The sequence below is a fragment of the Culicoides brevitarsis genome, chromosome 2 (genome assembly GCF_036172545.1).
Source record: "Culicoides brevitarsis isolate CSIRO-B50_1 chromosome 2, AGI_CSIRO_Cbre_v1, whole genome shotgun sequence".
NCBI lineage: Eukaryota > Metazoa > Arthropoda > Insecta > Diptera > Ceratopogonidae > Culicoides > Culicoides brevitarsis.
Genome location: NC_087086.1, coordinates 29,795,901 through 29,823,628, shown reverse-complemented (window position 1 = coordinate 29,823,628; position 27,728 = coordinate 29,795,901). Strand labels below are relative to the sequence as shown.

The following is a 27,728-nucleotide window of genomic DNA, read 5'->3' as shown; positions in this document are numbered from 1 at the left end:
TCAAAAAATTTTATAAGCAGGACAGGTTTAATCATAACAGAGTAAGATTTTTGATTATTTAAATAATGTCTTTATTTTTTGCAATTATTAATTTAATTTAATCAGTGGCGTACCTTGAACGAATGTCTTTTAGAAGAAGGGGTGCAGAATAGCCATCAGTTTATTTCTAGGCTAAGAATTTGGTTCAAATGAAAACATTAGATAAACGTAGAACGAAAATTTTGAATAAGGTAGGTGACAAAATTAATTATGTTAAAAACATAGATGAAGCCAAACGAAAGCATTTCTCTCAACCTAATAGAGTCAAGGATAGAACAAAATACAAAATTGGTTTATGTCACATTCAACATTATTAATCAACGCACTATGAAAATGGCTGAGAAAAGTGCATATTAATGTAGGTATGATCTGTTCTTGAAAGTTTATCACCAACAATAAATTCAAAAAGTATTACGAAGTATGTGGCTGAAAAAACTCACAAATATGCAATTCCAATGATATAGAAGAACTTTTTCTGCAGAAGAACAATTATTTGGAGAGCATGGATAGTGAAAATGTAGAAAATGTAGTGCAATAGTTCCTTATCTTTAAAAGCATCTTCGTTTTTTAGTTTCATTGAAACGCTGAAACTCAAAAAATTGTAAAGCTGCAATATCATCATCAAATTTTTAATAATAGTAAAATAAGTCAGGCAAACAACATTTAAATTCGCACAAGATTAATTTTATTATCGAATATTTTCTTTTCTTTTATAACATTTTTTTTATATTCGACACCTGATCTTAAATATGACAACTTGATTGTTGAAAATATTCGATAATTAAATTAATGTAAGAAATATGATGACCATTAATTATACAAATGCGAAGAAGATGGAAATCAGATGATTCTTTTACATATTTCCTTCGTTTTAAAAGTATAGAAAATTTCTCAATTGAATATTTATCTATCAATATGATTCAGTCAATAAGCCATATTTTTTTCAAATGTCAATATACATACATATTTAGTAGCTCTTTTGTACCCCCGTATTTTCCTTAGGCTACATCACTGCTTCATTTTTCATAAAAACTTTAAAAAACTCAAAATTCCTGCACCTGCTTTCTTTCGTCATTCAATCCCGTTAACTCAAAGAAGACGACCACAATTTCTCCCAAAAACAGCAAAACAACTATTACACCATCCCATGTCCATTTTTGTTACGAATTTGAAACAATTTAACCAAATCCACACGACATCCATTCAAAAATGTATCAAAATTTTACTCATTCATCGGTGACAAAACTCTATTTATCTTCTTCATTTTTTTTTGCATAACAACCAAATAGTATCGACAACGCGAAATATCTAACACTCAACGGTGCAGAAACGAACCGATATTAACTATTGTCCATTTATTGAGCTGCCCACGCCTTGTTTGGCATCCGATACAATACACCAAACGACGATAACAGCATACCAAGTGGTAGGTTGATTTTTTTGTCCAAAACTACGAGGACCTTGAATCTATTTTGTTTTATGACGAACATGTCCTGCTTATTTTTTGTAATTCAAGTCTTTTGTTTTAATTTTTTTTGGCGTTAGATAATTAAGGTTGTTATCATATTTTGAGTAATTTTCGCATAGAAGCATGTCTTGTGGCAAAAAGATGTTAAAAATATCACGATTTAATAATTTTTTTATCGGTTGTTTACGAAAATTGCATAAGCCACGTACTTTGTAAGGCATTTAAATGTGTATCATGTGGCGTTTATCAAGCGAACAACTTTTTGTATCGATAGAAAGAAAGTGAATTATTAGTTTATGACCAAAAAAGTGACAATCGAATGCGTTTGTTGTCCATTGGAGGTCCCGTTATTGCTTCAAAGACCTTAATCGAAGTTTAATTCTCTGTAGTTTATTAATTTTTAGTATTCTTAGTAATTCATTAATAGTCATTAATGTCAAATAAAATCTCCTTGTTCGCAAAAAAAATCGTTAAAAGTTGCATTTCACACACGTTCCGTTCGTTATTTATAATTTGTAATCAACAACACACTTTTTCTTTCAAACACACAACACAGCAATAGTAACAACTACGTCGTCGTCGTCGTCGACGACTCAACTCCAATAACACACAAAACCAACCGTTTCAGTCAGTTTTGGATCAGCCACACACGAACACGACATAACTCGGGCGCGCAATATTTTATTTTATTTTTTGAAACGTTTCATACTTCCTATTTTCAAATATTTTTTATTATTATTTAATGTTTAAATGAGCGAAAAAAAAAATAAATAAATATTTTCTAGTAAAAATTTTTTGAACCGGCGGGCAGGAAAGAGCCCGAAGCTTTGCAAAAATAAAGCACAAAAGTGTTAAACAAGTGTCAAATTCGACTCAAGGTGAAAAAAATTAGATATCAAAGCAAAAGGTAATCTAACAAAGGGCAATAAACTGACCCTCTTAACAACAAAAAAATCTAAACAAAAAGAGAAAGAAATTTAAATAATAAAATTTTAAGAAATATCCGAAAAAAATAACAATTAAAAAGTAATACAAAAGATTATCATCAAATTTCAACGTTAACAAGATGAAGATTTATTTCAAAGGAAAGTTTCTCAAGCTATGTAAGTACAGATTTTTTGGTCTTTTAATATATAACGAATGAAAAAATAATTAAAAGTGAGTTTTGACCACAAAAAAAAATGTTAAGAAGAGTTTATCACTTTCAACTTCGAAATTTATGCTTCATGAGAAAAAAAATCAAGGCAATTAATTGTTTTAAAAGTGATTTTCAATAAAAATTTGCGTTTTGCATTTAATTTAATGAGAAATTGTTGAATTTGAACGTTTTTAAATTTGCATAAATGATTTGATAAAATAATTTGATTTGAATTTGATAAAATAAAAAATAAAATTGGTTAAACTTTGTACTCTGATGATCTCAGAATTTTTTTAGAGTCGTTTTTGTAGATTATTGACGTGCATTTCTAAACAAAAAATGTCTTAGAATATATTAAAAAGTTATAAATCTGTAAAAAATGAGATTAAATTTTTAAGGCTTTTTTTAGCAAAATTATTTAAAATAGCTTCTGAATTTTTTAAAGTCTTAGTTTTAAATAAATTTCGAACTATTTTATGATTTTTTTCATCAAAAAAAAAAAATAATAATAATAATAATAATGAAAAAAATTCAATTCTAAATGAATAAAAAAAAATAAATTAATTTATTTAAAAAAATAAATTAAATTAAAAAAAAAAATAAATAAATAAAATTTTTAAAAAAATTCAAATAAATTATTTTTAAAAAAATAAAATTAAATAATTAAAAAAAGTAAATTTAATTATTCAAAAAAATTAAATTAAATAAATAAAATAATTAAATTAAATTAAATTAAATTTAATTAAATTAAATAAAGTAAATTAAATAAAATTTAAAAATTAAATTAAATTTTTTAACAAAAAAAAGAAATAATAATAAATAGAAAAATAAATTTAAAAAATAAAATCATTTAAAATTAATTTTTTTTTTTATTAAAAGTTAAATTAGATTAAAGAAAATAAATTATAAAATAATTAAAAATTATCACGAACAATCCAGAGTTCACAAAAACTGATAATTTATCAAAATTTCATCCATTTCTCCAACTTTTCATGCTTTGCCAAGCAAATCTTCAACTACTCCACTCACGTTTTCCATCAAAATGTGAGACAATTTAGTTATTAATTTAAAGCATAAATTATTCTTGACACGTTTTTGCCTTTTTTGTAAATAAACATTTGCGGTCATGTCGTCGATCTAATTGTATAATTGACCTTTCTGTGCTTCGATTTTTGCTGAATAATATCGAAAATTGGTTTGGTCATGGAAGACATTTCAATGCAAATAAATATACTTTGCGTTTATAGGATTTAAATAATTATTTTTAAAAACAACTTGATGGAATGATAAATGTTGCCAGGAAGTTGTCGTTTGTGGTTGATGACATTTTTATTGGCAATGAAACGGAATTTTCAACCTAAATTAGAAAAAAAGAGTTTCTCTCGTTGCATTTATTTGTTATTTTTATCACTCAAGTCATGCGTGAGTTTCTACCAGCTTTTCACGAGAACCGGTAAAATCCTAATTAAGCGTGAAATGTTATTGAAGCAAGACGATGCGTGCTTCTAGCTGCTGGTTTTTAGTTCAAGGGCCCAAAATTCGCCGGATTTTGTTGGAATTTCGATGAAAAATTGGTTTTACAAGTGATTTCGATGCGAGTTAAGCGACGAACTTTTTCAACCGTGAAAAGCGTTGGGTGTGTTGATTGATTGAGGCAATCGAGAAAATAATGACAGACTGGAATTAGACTGAGACACGATGAATTGTCATTAGATGTCACAACTCCGGAACAATCCTTGGCTGAGCAGTTCTGGAGGATGTTGAAAGTCCTCCGGAGAAACCGGTTTGTGTTGTCAAACAGCAATTACAGCATTTTTAATGCAAATAAAATAAATATTACATTTCAATGTTGAGATTTTTTATCATCTCAAGCATGACGGAACCCCTGAAGATATGCAACGAACATTTTAATTTTATAAAAAAATGATGAAAAATTAAATATTTGCTTTAAATATTTTTATTTTTCATTAAATTTTATCATTTCCGCTAAAAATTTCGGTTCTTTTGATGAATTTAAATTAAAAAAAAAAAAATTTTTACAAATTTAGATGTCTTAAGGTTCGTGCGTAAACGTGCCTTGCCAAATTCTCATCATATGAGCAAATAATAAGCAAAGGTCATTATTAGACACGTATTTTTATGACAATTTACGAAAAAGGTAATTAAAAGGTCGATACGTGGTAACAGAAAATGAAACTCGAAACGTTTTAATTTTACAAGAAATTCGATGGAGACACCTGGTTGTTGAAAAAATTTCAAATAAAAGACGAAAGTTGAGCGATTTCGTGAATGAATGTTCGAAAAAAAATCAAACATTTCAAGGGTACCCTTATTAAATCACTCTGCGCCTAAAAAGTGCTCGATTGATAGTCAATCTAATTCGAGTCAAAAAATTGTTTCAACTCAATCAATCCGTTTTCAATCATTTTCAATCTCCATATCAGTTCAGAGTCGCACAAAATAACATGTCGACGACCGGTTACGACGACGTACAAAAAAAAATTGCATAATTATTGTAACCTTGATTGCATTTTTTGTGTTTATTTTTATATAAAATAAATAAATTGCTGTTCGATTTAAATGTGTGCGCGAACGAGTACAACGAAAAAAAAACATGTATGCTCATAAAAATTAAAATGAAACGAGGATAATGCACTTTTTACCTTCGTGTCGATATGTTTAATTTTTTTTTTGCAGGTGAAGGTTTTGCGCGATTTTATTTAGTTTTATATTTTAATTACTCTCCCCCTCAATCCGATTTGAATATTAAAGTTCCTGCTAGAGTTTTGTTTTTGTTTCTGTTTCCTTTAGAAGCAAAAAAAAACTTGATTTACGTAAGAAGAAAAAAAAAACAAAAATATTTAGTAGAGTGACAAGTATGTAAATTTTTCGAGAAACAAGCTAAATAGCAAGTTATGCAAAATAAAATCGTAATAATTGGATCAACGATCGTCGAGTGAATTTGCATCATATTCACATTTGGAAGCAAAACAGAGTGAGGATGAGCATACACAATGAGGAGGAAAGTGTCACTGAGGATGGATTTGCAGTTTAAAAATTGAAAGTTTGTGATTTTTTTGACGGTTTCAGGTACGAAATTTTTTGTTTTGAAAGGAAATTTTTTGCAAAATTTAACATTTCCGATTATTTTAATTTTGTTTAAATTTGGATATCCGAATTTAAATTTTATGATATAATTTTTTATTTCCTTTAATTAATGGAAAAATTATAATAAATTATGAAAAGTTGACATAAGAAGTGATTTATCAAATTTCTGTCAGTTTGAAAAATGACCGTTAAAAATTTAGTAATTTTTTTTTTTTTTTAAATTTTACTTGTATATTAATATGCATAAATTGACCACGTGGTTAAATTTTCGCAAAATTTCAGAGATATAGAGAATTTTTATTAAAATTTGAATTTTATTTTTTCAATATCAATTTCAATAAAAATTAATAATTTTGAAAGTTTTCAAATTTCTGTCAATTTAAAAATATACCGTTAAAATGTTTTTAATTTTTTAGTTCCTCGATCTTGAAAAAACTCGTTGGAGACTCTTTTTAAGCGAAACTTAATTTTTTTTTTAATCTAATTTAAAAAAATATTTTATTAAATCAAATAAGGCCACTCCAAATTTTTTTCGAACTTTTCGTCCCAAAAACTTTTTTTCAAAATGCAACAAAAAAATTTTGAAATATGTACTTTTTAATACAAAATGATAAAATTTAAACAGTTTTTCGTCATTGATCCATATTTTAGTTGTTTTTAAGGTATCTACATTGATAAATTAACAGTGTAAAAAATAATTTTAAAAAATTTTAAATATCTGATTTTCAATTTAGAGAAAAAATTACCGTTAAAATCATTTTCAATACAAAAATTCGTAAAAAAACTCGTTGGAGACTCTTTTTGAGCGAAACTTAATTTCTTTGTTTTTAATTTTTAAAAAATTATTTTGTTGAAAAAAGTAACTTGTTAAAAAATTTAAAATATTTTAAAACTTAGAAGGTTCTTAAATGTTTTTTCAAATGTAAATTTTTTTCATTCAATTTAAATTTTTCAAGTTAAAGTATTAAAAAAATTTCAATAAATCACAAAAAAAAGTTTATTATTTTTTTTTTAAATATCTGTCAATTCAAAAAATTACCGTTAAATTACTAAAAATTATTTTAAAAAATTATTTGTCTGTTAATTTACAACAAAAAGTCAATTCTATAAAATTTTCATTAAAAAGTCAATTTTTTAATTAAATTTTAAAATTTCTTGCATGAATGATCGAAAATTTTCGATGAATCATTAAAATAATGATATTTAAAAAATTTCAAAAATTTTTGTCAACTAAAAAAAATTACCGTTAAAATTTTTTTCGCATCATTTCAAGCCCTTTTTATTCTCTCCTTTACGTGTTTGATAACTTCACACAAAAATTAAATCGTCTCATCTTCGATAACATCCACTAAAAAAATTATCATAACCAGTTTATTTATTTATTAGTCGTCTTTTTTTTTGCCTGCCTCAGTTACTCTTCTTTTTATCATTATCTCATAACAGGTCCCTCTATAAAGTTATAAAACAAAGTTTTCCATAAATTTATTTGAAAAAAGAAAAAAAAATATGAGAAAGGTGACTTTCAACATTAAGAATTCTCGCTGTGATGATTTCATGCAAAATAACATAAAAATCGACGTGTATCTTCCGAGAATTGTGAATCACTATCGATTTTTTCTGTTGTTGTCTCGTAGGTATTTGCATCACAGTTATTTTTGTTGATTTTTTTTATGAATGCGTTCGAAGGTTATTTGCAACAGAAATCGAAAAAGAAGAAGAAGACAAAGAACGTCTACGATGGTCGAGCATGCACGTGCTGTGATTACACAAACAAACAATCGGCCACGTTGTCCCAAATTAGACATCTAATGTTGAATGGAGTGTTTTGTGTTTGAAAAATGACATTCACTGAACACCTTTGCGCGCAAATGAGAATACATAGCCGACGAAGAGTCAGGGTAATGCCAATAAAATATTCAATGTGCAACACTCGTCAATGGACTTAATTATAATTATTTATGATTGTTGTGACTGACTTGATTCGTTCTAAAAGCTGTAAATGGAGTCTATTGTGAAGGAAGTGACTCACGAAACAATGGCAAGTAGCAGGATCATGCAGAAAAATGATTATCATGGTCGTTCAGAGACACTTACCTGTTCATGACCTTCCACTTATCTCTCATTTCTTCTTCTTGCGTTTCGCTTTGAATGTTTACTTAAACTGCTGGCTGCTGCGGTAACATAAAAAATAACAAAGATTTATGCATTAAAGTTGTTAAAAACGGACGACAAAGAATAATTAAAGGTGACTTGTCTTCAAAAGGTTCATCTCCCTCTGAACTCGCATCATCTTCTTCAGCAAATCTTCTTCAAACAACACCAACACCGTTAAAATCCACTTCAATTCACTTCAATTGATTTTTTTTCGTGCCAAATGGAATCTCAGAGAATGGAAGGAATGTAAGAAGAATTTGTCTTGACGTCATTTGTTTTTGTCAAGAATTTTTGGTTGAAATTTGCATAAATCGAAAAAAAAAACGTTTTTTTGTATGAACAAGAAGAAGCTGACGATAAAAAGGGAATGTTTTTTGATGATGAGTTGTTGTGTTGTTGATGATAATCATTAGCGATGATTCGGCAATAGTGGTAGAAGTGAGCAAATAGTACGAGCGGCATCTTATGATTAATTGCTATTTGATGACAAATTGTTTAGACTGGTGAGGCGTCAAGGCAAGAGGTGAGATGACTTTAATTAATTGAGAGAATAAATACAAATTTGTTATTTTTTTCCCGAGGATTCTAGGAAGGGGTTAAGTAATTTTTGTGATTTTGTTTGCAAATACGTGCAAATAATGAGTCAGTTTTATCAAAAAATTTCTTATGATTTTTAGTTTTCGTTTTCAGATCAGATTAGAATTTTAAATGAATTTTCTTTTGAAAAAACTCAAGTGTCAAAATTAGAATTTAAATTATTTAGTTTCAAATAAGTTTTTAAAAAATCATTTCAAAAATTATTCTGGAAGTTCAAAGTATCATGGATCCTTTTAAAATTTTAATGGATTATTTTTCAAAAATTTTCTTTAAAAAAGGTAAATTTTTTTAATCAATTTAATCTTTAATGATATGTCGAAGCAATATGAAACAGACTGTGATAATATTAATGAATTTAAGTGACGCTCTAAATTTTATCAATAAATGTGAACGTTTAAAAGATACCTGCCCAAATCATCGCAAAGGACGATCAACAACAACAACAACAACAATTTTATATTTGCTGATTAAAAGACTTTGTGCCACTGGAATGACAAAGAGTAATGTAACGAAAAAACGATAGAAAAAATAAATTAAAAATACAACACAATACTCCATGAGATGAAATATCTAGGTATCATGATCGATGAAAGACTAAGATTTAAAAATTAACTTAGATGGTAACTTAGTGATGAAATAAATATCCAAGAAAGTCTATTTTATGACACGAATGAAAAAAATGCTGGACTAAGACACAAAAATTACATTTTACAAAGTACTGATACAGCCACACATTGATTACTGCAGCACAATTTAGATTCTGATGAAAGATGAGATTTGAAGAGCACTGCATACTTAATACTTAAAGCTATTTTAACTTAAGTAACGTAGGACAGATCAGTATTCGTTAGTCAAGATTTTTTTCAGTTCTAATTTAAAGTAGATAACGTTCTCGGTTCGGCGGACATTTACAGGGAGTTTATTGAAAAAGTTCAAGCCCTCGTGAAAGATACTATTCCGTGAGTAATTTGTTCGGGATAGCGGGATTTTGAGACTATACTGAATGACACAAACTTGCTTAAACAAAACCACAAATGATATGATTCTAACTCTCTGAATACCTGACTGACAAATTGACAAAGAACCTTATGAGCTTCGAAGAAGAAGTGATTTCAAACTGCATAAATACTAACTTGAACTTGACAAGTTAATCACGGAACTCATTTTATTACAAAGGATTAAACGAATACAACAAAATGAAACGAGTAGTAACATCATCGATCAATTCGCGAAAGTTTTCAGACGAACTAAAGCTATTTGTGAATTATAATAATTCATCATATTGAAACCTTACCTGACATGAATGTATAAACTATTTGGTCAATATCATCTACAAAAGATGGACCTATCGAAAAAGTAAAGTAAAGTTACAAAAATTAATCCCGAATAGTATTTCAATATAAAAAGTTTACAAGAATCTTAAAAAATTGCCCAAGCTAAAAGTTGTTTTTGAACTTTAGAACAATATCAGCTTTAAAATTTTCTACATCTGCCAATCTTAAAATCTTAACATATTTTCAAGTCAGTTCTTTTCTAATGAAATGAAATTTTTGACTGTTAAAAATTTTTTAACGTTATTTTATGCACTTTGCATACTAATTTTCTACCACACAAATGGTTAAAAATAAACTTTTCTGCTACTTAATTATATCTTTTGACAACAAATAACAAATTTCTCACATTTCAAATGATCGATTGCGTGAATCGGAAACTCTTCAGTCAAAGACTTCCGAAAAATATTTTTCAATATAATTCGCCACCCATTTGAAACTAACCAATAACGATCAATCAAATGCATTTATTATGCGAATTACGTGAGTTTTTAATCAAGTGTGTAAATTAAATTTTTCTCTACTCTTTTCTGCTACATTTCTATACAATCGAAGAAAAAAAAATAAATTTGAACTCCCAGCACGACTGCGACTTGACTCGACTTTAACACATAACATTCCTCTCCACATGCACAAAAAATACAAAGTCTCTATCTAAGTATCTGTATCTCCAATATATTCAGCTATCGGCTCTATATAATAAATTTTTCGATAAGACATTTAAACGCACACATTTTTTTTACTCCACTTAAAAAAAACTATTGAGTGACTATTTCTCAAAGCTTTTGCTTGAACGTCTTTGTCACTCATTCGTTCATTTGCGCGATCCGTACAGAAAAACGAGCTTTTTTGTTGTCTACGAATGAAAAAACTTTATACCGAACTGGTTTCTTATAACATTTATTGGAGTTTTGTGTACGATATTGAGAGACTAAAGCATAAGCAACTTTTGTTATTCAACATTCAGTCTTCAGTTGTTAAGTGAACGTGATTCTGAGCGCTTCGTGAATTCAAATCGTCTCGGAAAATTTTTTTGTTCAACAGAAAAAATTCCAACAACCCCTACTGCTGTGTTGTAAAGGAACGACCTTTACCTTTACGCACAAATTTTAAATTTTTGACGAAAAAAAAGGTCCAGAAGGACAAAAAGTGTTAATTAATTAACCATTACAAGTCATCATCGATCGCTAAATAAATAACGAGAGACTTGTATGTATTTTTTCTTACAAAATTACAACATCAGTGCAAAAATCAATAAAAATTCGAAAATTGCGATCATTAACGTTAGTTGATTAAACGAAAAAAATAAAAATTTGTGTCACGTCAATTGTTGGATATATCGGTGTCACATATCGATTGGAAAAAATCCTTGAATAAAAGTGAACAAAAATTGGGATTGGATGTGACTCATTAATTAATTAGTTGTCAAGAACTTAATTTTTGTATCAAATAAAAAAAAAACTAAGAAAAAAATTTGAATATAAAAAAAAAATATTTTGTGATGTGAAAGGAAACCAAAGTTAACCCACGATAAAAAAAAAACGGTTTTTTGTTCAAGCAACCACCTTACTTTGCTTACCTCACGTCGAAGTATTTGCTTTTACTCAACCACGAGCCAGACAGACAGACATATAACGGGGGAATTTCTGAAATGCATGCAAAAAATATTTATTATCAGATTTTTGTTTATTTTTTAAATGAAAGAAAAAAAAACTTTTCCTTTTTTGTTTGGTTTTGATATTATTTGTGGCTGCAATTCAGCTCGTGTTAACGGACAAATAAATAAACAAACGCCAAAAAATAATAGGAAGAAATTTTGTGTGGCGCGGTTACACAATTTCGTTATCTGCATTTATTTGACCATTTGATAAAAATTGAATTTTTGAATTGCAAAATTAGTCGTGCGTGGAAGTTTTTTTTTGCATGTGGTTTTGATCGAAAAGATCGATTTTGGGTTTCCTATAAAAAAAATGAAAGCATTTTTTTTTTATAAAAATCAATAAAATTTGGTGCAAATTGATTAGAAACGTGACTTGGAAGTAAAAAAAAGTTTTGGTTTTTGGTGAAAATTATTTTTAAAAAAATTTAAAGAGCTTCAAAATGTGAAAAAATTGAAAAATTAAAATTTAAAAGACATTTTATGACAAAAAATTTCAAACTGATAAAAATTTAGTTAAATTTTTTTTATGAAAAAAATCCATTTTTGAATTTTTAAAGCCCTTAAAAAATATTTTGACAGATCAAGGCTAAGGGTTTAAGCAAGAAATTTAATATTTTTTGAATAATTTTATTTTTTTAAATAAAAATTTGAATAAAATATTTTTAAAACGATATTTTTTGTTTAAAAATAACTCAAAGGCTAAAGTTTCAAATTTAGTAACAACTTTGCAATAAATTTCCTACTGAAAAAACAAACTAAGGCGCTTTCTGGCATGTGAATTTATTTACACAAAAGTCCGCGTGTAGTAAAAGTACTTACTCATTCACTTGCAGAAACGGTGTTTAATCATGTCTTAATGCAATATTTGACTTCATACACTTTTTTTTACATAATAAGTGTGTTAAAATAAAGGTTTATCTCGCAGATTTTGCCATGTATGAGAAAAAAGATAAAAAATCAGCGCGCGAAATTTATTTTCGTGTATTTTTATGTGAAAACATAACAAAGTGAATAAAATTTATTTATATTTATACCTGAAAGACCTCAACGAATGAACAAGCAAGAAAATTTTTAGTCATGCATCATTTGTATAAAATTATATTTTGTGTACCTAAAAAAAAATTAAACAAAAAAAAACTAGACTTCTCCATTTGGTGACAGAAAATCTAAGAAAACCAGTGCGAGTGGCCCAGATGCAAGAGCCAAACAAAATTCAAGTCAAACCTGTTTGATTAAAAAAAAAACATATTTTTTCAATAAAAATTGTTCTATTACATATTCATTTCACTCCACAACCGAAACGATACACCATCAAGGCAGCTTCCAGTCAAGTGTGGTTGTTGTATCGTTAAAATTTTTTAAATAAATTACTGACTGACTGACTGTAATTTTATTTAATTTTCGAGAAAAAAAAATTGCAGCGATAATCTCCTGTGCTTCGTTTTTTGTATAAAAACAATTTTTTTTTGCATCATAATCGAACACACATATGACACAGAATGCATTAGACGTGCGCGAAGGCGAACTAGCATAGATAGAAAATGCAATCGTATAACGGAATTGTGGCTTAAAAAGCAGGTTTTTTGTCGTTCATGTCTTCTTGTGCGCCTGTATTTGTGTGTTTATAAGCGACGAATGGAATGCTGCCATTAATGGACCACTAAAGTTATGTAAATTTTGTGCAATTGATTCTACCTGGATAAGATACTGCGCGAGAATTTGCAAACAATCCCGGATATTCATTAGCATTAAATGCAAAAGTTGAACTTTTCAAGTTGAACTTGTAATAAAAAAGTTATAATTAAAAAAAAAAATGGAGATTAGAAACTGATTTAACTACTGGGATGTGACTGAAAAAAACGGAAGAGAGATCTGACATTGACTTTTTTAAAACGACTTTTTAATTGTTCAGCTTTTTTGCTAGAAACTGATAAATATTTAATTGATAAAAAGTCATCAGTTCGGTATTTTTAATCAGAAGAGACTTTAAGACGTGACTCGAGATGAATCATCGTCGATTGTTTTGATTTTTTTATTCGAAGAACAGCGCGTGCCTGTCTCTCTTGAAGCAATTGAATGATAATTCAACCACAAAATTTGCATCAATTTAAAAGTAAAAGTGAAATTCTTCTTTTCATTTCTTCTTGTTTTTTTGTATTCGCTCGTGCCAGTGCTCATGCTCATGCGTTTTTATAACCGAGTGATCACAAAATCTCTAAGTATTCAAATTTAATTGACAATTGCACGGCAATTTTCCTGCCACTTACGCAGCTTTCGTCATTGTCAAGTCGTCTTCGTCGCAACAAGAGTTGTGAACTCATGACGTATTTATTTCTATAGAAAAAAAAATGAAGAAAAAATTACTTCATAAATTTAACATTGACTTGAATAAATAGCGAGCTTTTGTAGTAAAGTCGCTGTTTTGACGAATAATTGTTGTTTTTTCGTATGTTTTTTGTTTATTATTTAACACTTGCTAAACTTTTTAAAAATTTTATTATAAATAAGTTTCACACATACCGCAAAACGATAGCGAACACGTTTATTTTCGTCATCGTAATTCGTATAAATATGCATAAATTTATGGTGTAAAACGGTTGTTTTTCGTACGCGTTTGTGACAAAATATTGGCAATTAAATTCTAATATCAACGTGGAATTAGCAGTTGAGCTTTGAAAAAGCCATAAATGTTAAGTGGAAGCGGTAAAGTATAAAGTTAATTGAGATCATTGAAGATTAGAGATAAATACAGAAGTACTGAGTAGAATTGCGCTAAAAGAGTAACGACTGAGCGTGAAAATAAGCAAGGAATCGCCAAACATTTTAATTTAATGCAAGAATTTTTAAATGGTTTTACCGCGTTTCTTATGAAAAAAAACTTGCTACGTTTGTCAAGTGTCTGTCTGTTTATATTATACAGTGAGGTATCCATTTATGCATACACGGAAATTGAAATGCACAAATTTGTCAAAAAGGGAAGTTTTCATATTTAAAACTTCTCATAAAATATCAAATTAAATTAAATATCTTAGTACTGCTTTCAGTTCTTCTCATTTCAGTTGACGCGATGCATTTAAATTAATTTGTACAGTCAATTTACTATCGGATATTATAAACTCTCCTGAGTAACGTACTTTTGCCATAAAGGTCATCAATTTGAAAAACGGAGACATAAGCTAGGCGAAGCTTAGATAAATCCTCCAATAATCTTGTTTGTTAGAAATGTCTTGAATAACAGTGTTATTGCATCCCTTTACAGAACGTTTGGCATTTTACTAATGTTTTGCATCCGCTTAGGCGGTAGGTTCTAAATAAATTTCAACAAATTTGGAAGGCACCGTTTGACTTGTATTTTTCGTCGTTTTATGTTTTGTCGCATCTGAATCTGTCGGATCCAAAATCAAAAGTTAAATTTTTTTCACACTGATTTCAAAGTTCAATTTCAGATATATGGTTGTAAGACCAATCTTAAAGCTATATGAGGTTTTTAGCCTGTTCTGATGATTTTTTAGTTTCTTAAAAACTTAAGTAGATCATTCAGTCTTTTTTTCAGCCTTAGTTTTTGATTTGCTGCAGCAGCATCTAAAACTAATAAGAGCAAATGTTTAATTTTTTAATATTTAAATATTTTTACTTACCTGACAATCCAAAAAGCGCTCACATCCAATTAAAATTCCATCTTGCAAATTCTTTTCCTTCTTATTCATACGTCCATAATTGTCCATAGCTACATAAATTGGTATTTCCATAGTCCGATATAAATACGCTAACAATCGCATATTAATGTTAATTCATTTTTGTGTTTTTGTTTTGATCAAGCAAACGCATGGACAGCAATATTCTCAGACATTACCGGTACACATGCTCTTTTATTGCTGCTGCTGTTTTTTTTTGTGAATGAATGAATGGAAAGTAGGTCGGGTATTGAACTTTTTGTAAAATTTATATCTGAATAAGTCACTTGCTATTTGACGAAAATCACGCATGATTAATCTTTGATCGCAGAGTTTTTCTCAGAAGTGAGATTCAAATTTGAGCTCATTGTGCATATAAATCACTTTCTAACTTTTTCAGTTTCTAAAATTTGTTTAGAGATATTTTAATTACTACGTTAGTTGTTATCGCTCTCTCACTTTGAAAAATATAGTATTTAAAATTTTCCTGTAATTAAATAAAATGTTTTCGATGCAAAAATTAATCTTCGAACGTTGTAATTACAAGTAATAATTTTAGTTAAATACTTTGTTGTACAGAGTGTCGTCGAAGCGAGAAAATTGTACTATTAACCTAGTTATGAGCGAACATGTGTTTTGTAAACATATTTACAAAGCCTGTAGCTCAGCTCATAAAGCGCGCTCATCGTAGCTGAAACAAAATATTATTTTTAGTTTATTATTTTTTTTTGAAGTACGTTAAATCTTGTTATCATGTGTGTATAAATACTTACGTACAATGTCGAGCCACTATAATGGGTTCAGACGTTCTGCTACTTATTACACAATCCACACATTGAACAATACTGAGTATGTTGAACCTTTTTTTTTTGGTAATAAATAATTCGATAACGTTATGATGGATGAATCACATGCGTGTCAGTTTACAAAAAAAAAGAGTTGCACTTCACATGAAACTAGTTAGATAAGGTATAATACCTGTCTGGATCAGATATGCATTTAACAGGGTTGCAAAAGCTTATGACTTAAACTTAAGCTTAAATGACTTAAACATAAAGTTGAGTGAAATAATGTTAATTTTTTTGACTTAAAGGGCTTTTGACTTAAACTTAAGTTCAAGAATAAGTTTAAAGTTAAAAACTTTTGAAAAAAATTAAGTTTTAAGTCAAACAAAAGTGGTTTTAAGTTAAGCTTAAGTCAATTATTTCTGACTTTTTGATCAAATTTCGAGAAATATGTTGTGATTTTTAAAAATTTTTAAAAAGGTCAATTCTTAAGTCAAATTATTAATTCTTAAGTCATAAGCTTAAGTTGATTTTTGTACTTTTTAATCAACGTCTGAAGAAAAATATCATGATTTTTGATTATTTTAATAAAAATAATGTCTAAGCTTAAGTTAATTTTGTTAATTTAACTTAAGTAAGGTTAATTTTGCTTAAGTAATTTATTATTGACTTAAGTTCAGCTTAAGTCAATTATTTTTAGCTTTTTGACCAAATTTTGATAAAATTTTAAGATTTTTTGAAGTCTTAAGTCAAATCAACTCAAAATTAAGTTAAGGCTTAACTTCAGCTTAAGTCAATTACTCTTGGCTTTTAGATTTTTTGAAGTCTTAAGTCAAATTAACTCAAAATTAAGTTAAGGCTTTTAGCTTAAGTCAATTATTTTTAGCTTTTTGACCAAATTTTGATAAAATTTTTAAGATTTTTTAAATATTTTGATAAAAATTAAGTCTTAAGTCAAATTAACTTACTTTTAAAAAGGCTTAAGTTCAGCTTAAGTCAATTACTTTTGGCTTTTAGACCAAATTTTGAGAATATTTTTATAGTTTTAGAAAAATTTTGATAAAAATTCAGTCTTAAGTCAAACTTAAGTGACTCTTACTTCAACTTAAGTCATTAAGTTTTGACTTAAATAACTTTAGCAGCCCTGAATGCAACAATAACTCTTTGGGTGGGTCCTCACTCGCTGTCTAGAATGGCTTTTGTCATCGTAATGTCAATCACATGACACATGTACAGTACAAGAGAACAAGACTGCATTTTTCTCGCTATTACTCAATAAACTTGTCAATCAAGCATTACTTCACCTCTTATGCATGCAGATATTTTGGCGTGCTTAATAATATAATAATTGCAGCGAGTAACTTAACCTACATTTGCTGCAATTTCTTCATTTCTTTTCCATCCATCCAGCATAAGTGCTTTAATCTTTGCATTTGTATGTGAGAAATTTCTTCATCGACGCGCCGTTGTCGCATTTTTACACGCAGCGAAGGACTTTTCTTGAATCTCATTTAAAGTACTTTACCTGCTGTTCGACCGAGTCTGTCTCACGAGATATTTTGCAATGAAAAGAGAAATTTTTTGTTCAATGTCTTTTTTCGGATGAACAGTAAATTATTTTTTTATTATTGTTATTTTATTAAGTTAATGACTTAAAAGTGCAGCGTAATAATGAGCATAATGAAAAAATAAGTGCGGAATGACAATTGCGGTTAACCTCAGAGCCATAGTCTCGCCACAGGTCATTGATACGCGGTCAATGATCAGATTTTGCTTTTTTTAAGGGGGAGGTTCTCGATTCTCTCGTTGATCTTTTGAACCAGAAAAAAAGTTTTCCAGAAAAAGTCAGAGATTGATTGATTCACACACAAGTCTTACGCAACATTTTTTCTTATTGTTTTTTTCATTCTGTAGTTTTATTAACACATCATTCTTCTTTTTTTTTATTTACATTTTTTTTCTGAACTCTCAGTGTGACGCAATTTAGCGCATTCAGTCTCAGATCATTTGGTGTGAATTTTATTTCTCATTCATTCATTCGGAGTTTGGTAATAATACAATTAATTGCATTTCGCTCGTTTTTTTTACCGTGATTGGTAAATCGCAGTTTTCAGTTCAAATGGAAGCCAAATAAATTATTAGTGAAATTATTAATCAAGTAATTTTTATGATGGAGAGACCCATTAAAGCTCATGTGTGAGAAAATGTTGAGAAATCGAGCAAAGTTTAAATCGAAGCAAATTTAGAGGTATTTTGAGAGTTAAAAGTCGATGATGAAGGTCGCACACTTGTTTGAACAATTAGCTGACTTTATTTACGTTGTAATGAGATTATTTTGTTGTTACAACATGCAAGGTATTTTTTTTTTAAAAAAAAAAATGCATAACAAATCAAGTAAACAAAGGGGAAATGTTTGAAAATATTTACATTTTGAGAGTTGAGATTTTTTTACATTTTGAAGGTGAAAGATTGGAATTAAAATAGCACAAAATTGTAAAATTATCATCGGGTCTAACATAAAAAAATATTTTTTGTAATAAAAATACAGTTTTTTAGCAATAAAATTAATGTTTGGTAGAAATTTTGTTAAAAAATGCAAGAAAATATTTAATTTGTGGAAAATTTATAAAATTTTCGTTCTTGAAATTATTTTTGTTGAAAAAAAAATTAAAAAATCATTTGCTGTTATTTTTATAAAAAAAAGATGAGGCCTTGGTAAAATTTGATAAGCTTAAAATATTTGTGTTTTATGATTTTTTGCCCAAAATTGGTCAAAAGCTTAACTTTTACTCAAGGTTTAAAAAAAAAAATATTTAAATATTTCAATAATAATTTTTTTTTTTTTGTAAAAATTACAGAAAAAAACTTAATATTACCTAAAAGGCAATTAATTTAAACTAAATTTGATATCAAAATTATATTTTCTTTCTCAAAAGTAAAAAAAACTAATTAAAATTGAAAATTTTTTAAAAGTTTGAATTTTTTCAGATGACAGAATTTAAAATATTAACTTTAAAAATAAAATTCAAGTATTTTTATTAACAAAATTTTTATAAAATATTTTTTTTTAGACCAAAAAAGGTCTTCTTAAGAAAATTTTAAGTTAAAAATGAACTTTTAATTCAAAATTTTCAAAATAAATTATAATAATAATTTTTAAATTATTTTTTGTGAAATTTTTAGAGGATTTTATAAAAAGTTTTATTTAATAATAATTTAATTTAATTTGATTTAAATAATAATTAATTAATTTAATTAAAAATTTAATAAATAACAAAAAAAAAATGATTAATTAATTAATTATTTATTTTTTTTATTTATTTAATTTTTTTAAATTATTAATTAATTTGAAAAATTTTTCTTCGTAGTTAAAAAAATTCAATTTAATTTCTAAAAATAATTTTTTTTTCAAAAAATTTCAACTTACAACCCAACCCTCATCAAAATCAATCCAAACATAAAAATCTTTCAACTAAAACTTGTTAACATCTCTACAATAATCCAAATATCTCACGACACGACACAACAAAAGACATTTCCTTGACAAAAAAAAAACAGGTAGACGCGTCGCTTCATTCCTGTTTGTAACTCTTCTTGTTTTGACATGACTTGGAAGTAATTTTTCACTTGTCATCCTCGCCCGCGTTCCATTCGTGAACAAAGAGACGACCAAATGGAGATCATGACACGCACTATTTGCTTTCAAAAGAATTCGATCTTGACTTGTGGCTTAAACTCAAAACGTCACGCGGAACAAAATGAAAAAAAAACGGACAAAGATGAACGAAACAGGTTGTCTCGGGGTCAAAACGAATTTTGTATGCTTTTAAGGAAGTTGTTTGCAAGTTGCGATCTTTTTTAAGATTTTTTTTTCTTAAGAAGAAGATGATTGATTTTCATGCAATTGTGCTTGTGTTTAGTCACCTCTCACGTCATTCATCATCATCATCCGACATCCTCTCGGCTTTAATTTTTAATTGTTTTAATTGAAAAAATTGAATTTCATCCATAAACAACAAGGCGTGCGCTGCTTCTGGATATTTTCTTGAAAAAATGAGTGAATAATGCAACGAAAATCGTGCTTTTGTCGAGTCAATGCCGCAAATTCATAAAAATGAACGAAACAAGTACACCTTGTCCTGCATGTAAAAAATTCATGTGTATGACGAAATCGCTGCAACATTGACTGACTGCCGTTGCTTGACTTTATCAAAGGCAAAAAATTATCGGAAATAACTTTTCCGGTAATTATTTAAGAAAAACCTTCGGTCTAATCAATTTCCGTTCTAATCACGATTCGCAATTTTCGAAAAAACAAAAAAAAATCCCGTAATTATTTTTTAAATGTGAAATTTTGAAGGTCACTGGACAAGCGGCACCGTTAATGTCATCAACCACAACTTCATCATCATCATCAACAAAGGCAACGAATCAAAAGAACACAAATGAATAATTATTAACGACACACAAACTCGGCCATAGTATATCATTACCAATTTTTAATACAAGACCAACTCGACAAGCAAATCATAGCTTTAGTCTTTTTAAATTGAAATTAAATATAAATAAAAATAAAGTAATTTAACAAAATCACAAAAAAATGCATGGAAGAAAAAGTAAATTGTGTGCAAAATTATCCAGTAATTTTTTGAGGAAGTGGTGTAAGTATAAAACTCTTTTTTTTTGTGACTTTTTGTGGTGACCTTTCTCACATTTTGTGTAATTTTCATGTTTATTTTTACTTTTCATGTGTTAAAAAGTGAACTTTATTGGTTCAATTTAATGCACGAAAAAAAGTGGTTTAATTGACGTAATTTAATTTATATGAAAAAAAAAGTTCATGTAATGTACAAGAAGGATTGATACAAAAAGTTGTACTTACGGAACTAGGTAATGGAATTTTTTGAAGGAATTGGTATCAAGGAGTTTCCGTAATTTTTGAAGTTGATATGAAATTTGTAACTTTTGAATAAGGAATTTATTTTAATTTACAAAATTTATATAAAATTTCTTGAAATCCAAATACAATTTAATTTAATTAATTAAATTCATTTATTTATTTTTTTTAATTTTTAATAAGTACTTACTTTTGATTTATAAATTAATAATTTTTAATAATTTATTTAATTTTTTAATAATAATTTTAAATAAAATAATGAATTTAAGTAAAAAAATATTTAATTCGGAAAATAACACATTTAAAAAAATAGGTATATTTTAAAAAAATAAAAATTTATAAAAAATAAACTAAAAATAGAAAAAATTGAACGATTTATTAAAAAAAAATCGAAAATAAAATAAAAATTAAAAAATTAAATAGTAGAAATTATAAAAATTTTGTAATTTTAAAACAAAAATATATTTTTGGTAATTAATAATTTTTTACGAAATTATTATTCTATGTTCAAAATTTATCTTATTTAAATTCAAAAATAATTTTTTTTTTAAAATTAAAAAATTTTTTGATTTTTTTTCGACATAAGTATCTATATTTTGAATATTTTCAAGTTATAGTTTAAAAAATTTCCTTAAAATTTGGTTCTGATAATATTTTTTAATAAAATTTTGTATTTTTAATCAAAATTTATCAGAATTTACCAAACCTCAATTGATTTTTTGAAATTAAAAAAAAAATTCCAGTTCATTTAAAATAAATTAATTTTTTATTTTTAATTTAACACTAACTTTGAGTCATAAATTTGCAATTTTTTTTAGTTTTTATGTCAATTAAACTTTTTTGACCAGAAATTTAATGCTCTAAATTATTTTTAACCGACAATTAGTGATAAATTATTCAAATTTCTGCTCTACGAATTTTTTTTAATTCAAAAATTTTATGGAAAAACCCTAAGGTGCCAAAATTTTCATGAATTTGACCTAATTTTTCCATTCAAACTCACAAAAATATCCATTAAACGCATAACTTTCAACCTTTTGATGTCTTTCATGTCAATATTTACTTTTAAATCGAATTCCGCTACTCCTCTTTTCAATACAAAATCAATCTTTTTTTGTCATTTTTCACAACTATCTTCAAAAAATCACAATCGATCAATCAAATTAGTTCCATCAAAATCGTCTCTCTTTCTTTTAACACATTTTTTTATTACTTCACATCAAAACACGTTCAGTCAGCTTCTGTTATGCTAACACCCCATAAAAAATCTCTTACGCAATAAACTGTTCTCATAATCGCATACGACGGATAAATATTCAATAGTTGGTGATATCGCAACAAATTTTAACAACCTGGCGTCTCCTCTTCTTCCTAAATAAATTTTTTTGAAATGATTTATTTATTAAGTCAGGTCAAAAAAATAAAAAAAATACCTGCGATCACCTGAGGTGACATAAAAAAATTCACTTGCTCGAAAAAAAGTGCGACAAAGCGCGAGAGAGAGAAGCGGAAAACCCGTTCCAGCAATAAATAAATAAATAATTACGAATAAATGTCTACAAATTTATATTAGCAAACAAAACAGCTGGTCACTTAAATCTGGGTTAGAAATGAATTTTTGTCTACATGTGCGCCGACCTACGCTACATTCGCGTAAATGCCTCGCGTACGAAAAATTAAATTGAATTAAAAGAGAAAGTTTTTGTTTAGCAGCAAAAAAAAAATGTTTGCGCACAAATTTGAATCAATTTTCGCTCATTATGTCATTTTTGCGCCGATTCATGAATGAATTGCTCGTCACACACATTGACGAAATTAAAATATGGCAAAAAACTATTCGTCCAAGTTCAATGTTAAAATTCGCTCAATCACATCTTTTTTTTTTTTGAAAAATTAAACGCACCTAATGTCGTCTCAAACTCAAGTTCACGCGCTCCCAACAATTATTCAGACATAATTTGCTTTAATTTCTTTCGAAATACCGTCAAAATGTTACAGAAGCAACGTATTAAATATGCGTGCGTCCAAAAAAAAAAGTGATACAGTAAAAAAAATATTTTTTTAATGTTGACATTGAACATGAAGTTCGTTGTAGTTATTGTTGCGTCAATTGATTTTTTTTACTCGTAAAATGTAATAATAATTTATTTTTATTTTTTTAATCGTAAACAACGCACATTTGCCTTAAAAAGGTCAAAAAATTATTTTTAAACTAATTTTAATTTTTTTTTTTCTATTTTATTTTCATATTTTTTTCGTTTTTTTTTAAATTATTTTTTAATATTTTTTTTAAATATTTTTTTTTTTTTTTTTTTTTATTTTTTTTAAATATTTTTTAAAATATTTTTTTAAATATTTTTTTAAATATTTTTTTTTAAATATTTTTTTAAAATATTTTTTAAAATATTTTTTTTAATATTTTTTATATTTTTAAATTTTTTCCTATTTTTTATTTTTATTTTCAGGGCTCGTGATCGCATTTTCACTCTTCCTAATTCTCCTTGGATTTGGTCTCGTGTTCGGGTTCCATGCACTTCTTACCTACGTCATTGACTCCCGAGTTGCCCTCAGACAGGATGGCGAATCGTATCAATGGTGGTCAAATCCGCCAGTTGAGCCAGTCATCAAAATTTACATCTACAACGTCACAAATGCCGATGACTTTTTGAACAACGGAACCAAGCCAGTGGTCAATGAATTGGGACCATATTGCTATGTGTGAGTAAATTTTACATCAAACTTTGTTGCAATCGCGATGATATTCACGAAATGGCGTTTTTAGCTAGAAACAGTGATTAGCGATTCAAAGAATTAAGTCATGAAAAGTTATTTTGCTTCCCGTTACGATAATTGTACCTTAACATTCACCTCAGATTGACATTGAATTCGATTAAAATGTGATTTTTTGCTGTAGTTGTTTACAAACAGTCCTAAAGTTTGTAACAGGTTCTTATGTAATACGAGACGGGTTGTCAGAAACAGTTGATAGTTGAGCTTTATTTAGTTTTTAGTACAAGAATTTTTTTTCCTTGTGTCATTGGGTTCGATTTTTTTGTTATAAAGGAGCCAGAATGTGCGTGAAATGTTGTTTGACTTGAAAAATCGAGTTTTTTGTACGTTAAATTTTTTTTCGATAAAGTTTTGAGACTTCAGAGACCTCTATTGGTAAGAAATTAATTTATAAAGAGCCATCTAGTGGATATTTTTAGTTCAGGGACCTCATTAGATCGTTTTTGAAAACAACATTTTTTCTTAACTTTAAAGTAGTTTTAAGAGTTTTCAGCTTTTTAAAGAGACATCTAGCGGATATTTTTATTTTACAAATAACCTCAAATTATTTTTTTTTGGTTTCAAAATGAAATCTGGAGAACATTTTTAGGTGAGAACTGACTAAAAGTTAATGAAATTTATTGATTTTATCAATTCAACGCTAGATGTCTCTGTTAGGATCTATAAACTATCAAATACTATTCTAAAAATTCATAACCAAATTTCCTGAGACACAAGGCAGTCGAGAAAATTTCAGGAGGTCCTTAGGCTTTCAAATTTTTCAAAATAAATCACTTAAAATTTGACAGAGACATCTGGCGGATATTTTTAGTTCAGAAGGGACCTTTGTAGGCTAGTTTCATACATTTTCTTAAATTTTTAGACAACTCTGGTTTTCTTAGAAATTTTTTTTCTTACATTTAGAGTAGCTAATAAGAGTTTTAAGCTTTTAACAGAGACATCTAGCGGATATTTTTTTTCAAAAGGGTTGAGCTTTTTAAATCTTCTACAGGACATAAATTATAAATTTGAGCCACAGAATTTTTTCTGCGAAATTATTTAAGTTTCTTATAGACCTCTTATGGCTAATCTAAGCTTTAACCCAAACTAACAGCGACATCTAGCGTCATTTTTTCATTTTTAAGATTTTTTATGAAAACAGAGACCTCTGTTGGATATTTTAAGCTTCAAAGTGATATCTATTTAAAAAAAATTTGAAGTTCTTTAGACTATTGTAAGTTTTTAAAAAGAGACATCTATTGAGAAATTCGAATGTCTATTGAATAAAAACGACATCTAGTGGCAGGAAAATTAACTTCAAACACCATAAAACAACTTCTCATAAATTTCCGAAACACAAACTTAATTTAGAATCCCCTTCATTTAATCGTTCAAAAATTTTCCATTCACCAATTTTTTGGCAAGTGTCAATCTCCTCTTTCGCAATCAGTCTAGAATACAAATTAACCGCAAATCCGACCTTTTTCAATGACGCGAATATCGTTATCAGTTCCAACAAAAGAACACTTTTTTTTCAACGCAACCTTGAGAATCGACTCAACAATCGCGAAATGATTTGCATGATTGAAGTGGCTTCTGCTGTATATTTATTGACGATGCGTTGCGTTAAATGAATCAAATTCACGGCACTTTTAGCTCATTATCTCGCAGGCACGCGAATTTTCTTCAAATGCATCTTGAAGATGTTCTCGTTGTAACAAAATCCACTTAAGTAAGAAAATGACGTCAAGCGAGTGTTAAGGTCAAGATTGCGATTTTATTGCGAACCTCGAATGTCAAAAGGTCTCGTTTTGCTAATCTCTTTGTTTCTATCTTTTTCAGACAAAAATGGGAAAAAGTCAATATTGTCGATAACAAGAACGGCACACTGAGTTTCAACTACAAACGAACATATCGTTTCGACGAATCTCTCTCCGCCGGCAGCGAAGATGACTTGGTAATTGTGCCGAATATCCCGATGTTGAGTGCCACGTCACAAAGTAAGCACGCCGCTCGCTTTTTGCGACTTGCAATGGCCAGTATCATGGATATCTTGAAGATAAAGCCGTTCGTTGAGGTGTCTGTCGGACAACTTTTGTGGGGATATGAAGATCCGCTGTTGAAATTGGCAAAAGATGTCGTGCCGAAGGAACAAAAATTGCCGTATGACGAGTTTGGTTTGATGTACGGAAAGAATTCAACTCACAATGTAAGTTTTTTTTGAAGGTTTTTTGATTGAAATATGAAATAATGAAATTTTTGGCTGTAGGAACGAGTAACTGTATGGACCGGAGTTACGGACATCACTAAATTCGGTATTATTGAACGTTATAACGGCAAAACTCATTTGTCGCACTGGACTTCGGAGAAATGTAATCGTTTGAATGGATCTGATGGATCGATTTTCCCACCGCATATCACAAAGGATACCACGTTGTACGTTTTCGAGAAGGATTTGTGTCGTTTGTTGCCTTTGAAGTTCGAAAAAGAAGTAATTTTGAAGATTTTTGCTGAAATTTGATAGATTTTTAACGTTTTTCATGATTTTTTAGGTGAACACTAAAGCAAACATTACTGGATATCGCTTCACCCCCGACGAAATGGTCTTCGCATCAGTCGATAAGAACCCCGATAACATGTGTTTCTGCCCCGCTGGACCTCCATGCGCTCCAAATGGACTCTTCAACGTTTCTTTGTGCCAATATGGTTAGTTATTTATCAATTTTCGACCTTAAAACAGATTTTAATGCAATATTTCTTTGTAGATTCACCTGTTTTGCTCAGTTTCCCTCACTTCTACTTAGCTGACGACTCATTAAGAACCGCCGTTGATGGTATTTCGCCTCCAGAAAAAGAAAAACATCAACTTTTCATTGATGTTCAACCCGTAAGTCCTGATTTTCTGTCAAAAATCATCAATTTCTTTAACTAAAATCCATTTTTAGGACATGGGAACTGCTCTCCGTGGTCGCGCTCGCATCCAAATCAACTTGGCTGTCAGTCAAGTAGTCGACATCAAGCAAGTTGCTACCTTCCCCGACATTGTCTTCCCCATTTTGTGGTTCGAGGAGGGCATTGACGGCTTACCCGACATGATTACGGATCTCATGACACTTGCGACAGTGGCGGCGCCTCAAGCTCAAGCCTACGGCAGCATTGCGATGTTCGCGCTCGGCATTCTGCTCTTCATTACGTCCGTTTACTGCCTCATCCGGAACTCGCATCGACAAAGTACGCTTCATTTGGAGTCGAGCAACTACCTGGCGACGGCATCTGTGGATCAGGCGAAGAAAAAGGCTAAAATGGAAAACGGAAATGGAAAATAATTGCGGATTATGTTAAAAAAATAATTTTTTTTTTGGTAAAAATACGTTGTATTAGGGTTGTATTTATATTTTTACGTATGAATATGGGACTGACTCCTTATATTATGTAAACTTTAAGTCATTTTTCGGGACTTTTATCTTCTACTCGTGCACATTTTTCCTTCTTTCACTCTCTCGCATGTCCATATTTGCCATTTTTTACCAGACCCAAGAGTCACGAGCGACATGAGAGACCGCACATTTTTTTATTACGTTGAAATTTTAAAATTTTTGCTCAATTCTAGACTCAAAAATGTAAATAAATAAAAAAAGGCAAACTTTAGCTGTGAAAATTGACAATAAAAAATTTAGAATGTAAGAAAATTTTTAAAGTTTTCGACGAATTGATCGTTCGAGTACTTTAGAGCATGGATTACCAAGCTTAAAAAATTTTTTTCGAAGATATTTTTAGCTTTTAACTTTTATTTTTTTGATATCTTGTACTTACCTAATGTTAGAAAAGGAAATTAAAATTAAGTTTTTCGTAAAAATTTTCATTTTTTAGCGTTAAAAATGATGTAAATTTATATTTTATGTTAAGATATGAAAAAGAGGTCCATATAAAAATGCAATAATTAATTAAATTGGAAATTGATAGGCAAAATTAGTGAATAATATTGTTAATGTACAAAAAAATAAAAAAAGAGAAAAATAAATCTTGTAAAAATATGAGACAGAAAAATTTTTTTTCTTAATTTTCTTACCTTTTTTTGAAAAATTTGAACTAAAAAAAATTTTTAAAT

General features: G+C 28.5%; 1 protein-coding gene across 3 annotated transcripts; it reads left to right on the top strand.

Moving 5' to 3' along the window:
- The first annotated feature begins 1,667 nt into the window (after window positions 1–1,667).
- Window positions 1,668–27,605, top strand: LOC134828372 (scavenger receptor class B member 1-like). Of its 3 annotated transcripts, none has more exons than XM_063841322.1 (8): window positions 2,585–2,610; window positions 20,315–20,615; window positions 23,317–23,569; window positions 25,463–25,829; window positions 25,890–26,111; window positions 26,173–26,326; window positions 26,386–26,507; window positions 26,566–27,605. In XM_063841322.1, exons 2-8 carry the CDS (start codon window positions 20,555–20,557, stop codon window positions 26,944–26,946), a joined length of 1,560 nt encoding a protein of 519 aa, XP_063697392.1. In that variant the 5' UTR covers window positions 2,585–2,610; window positions 20,315–20,554; the 3' UTR covers window positions 26,947–27,605. The 3 variants fall into 3 exon arrangements, with proteins under 3 accessions (XP_063697393.1, XP_063697392.1, XP_063697391.1); XM_063841321.1 differs by lacking the exon at window positions 2,585–2,610 and adding an exon at window positions 10,829–11,044; XM_063841323.1 differs by lacking the exon at window positions 20,315–20,615 and having other exon boundaries at window positions 1,668–2,610.
- Window positions 27,606–27,728: the final 123 nt, after the last annotated feature.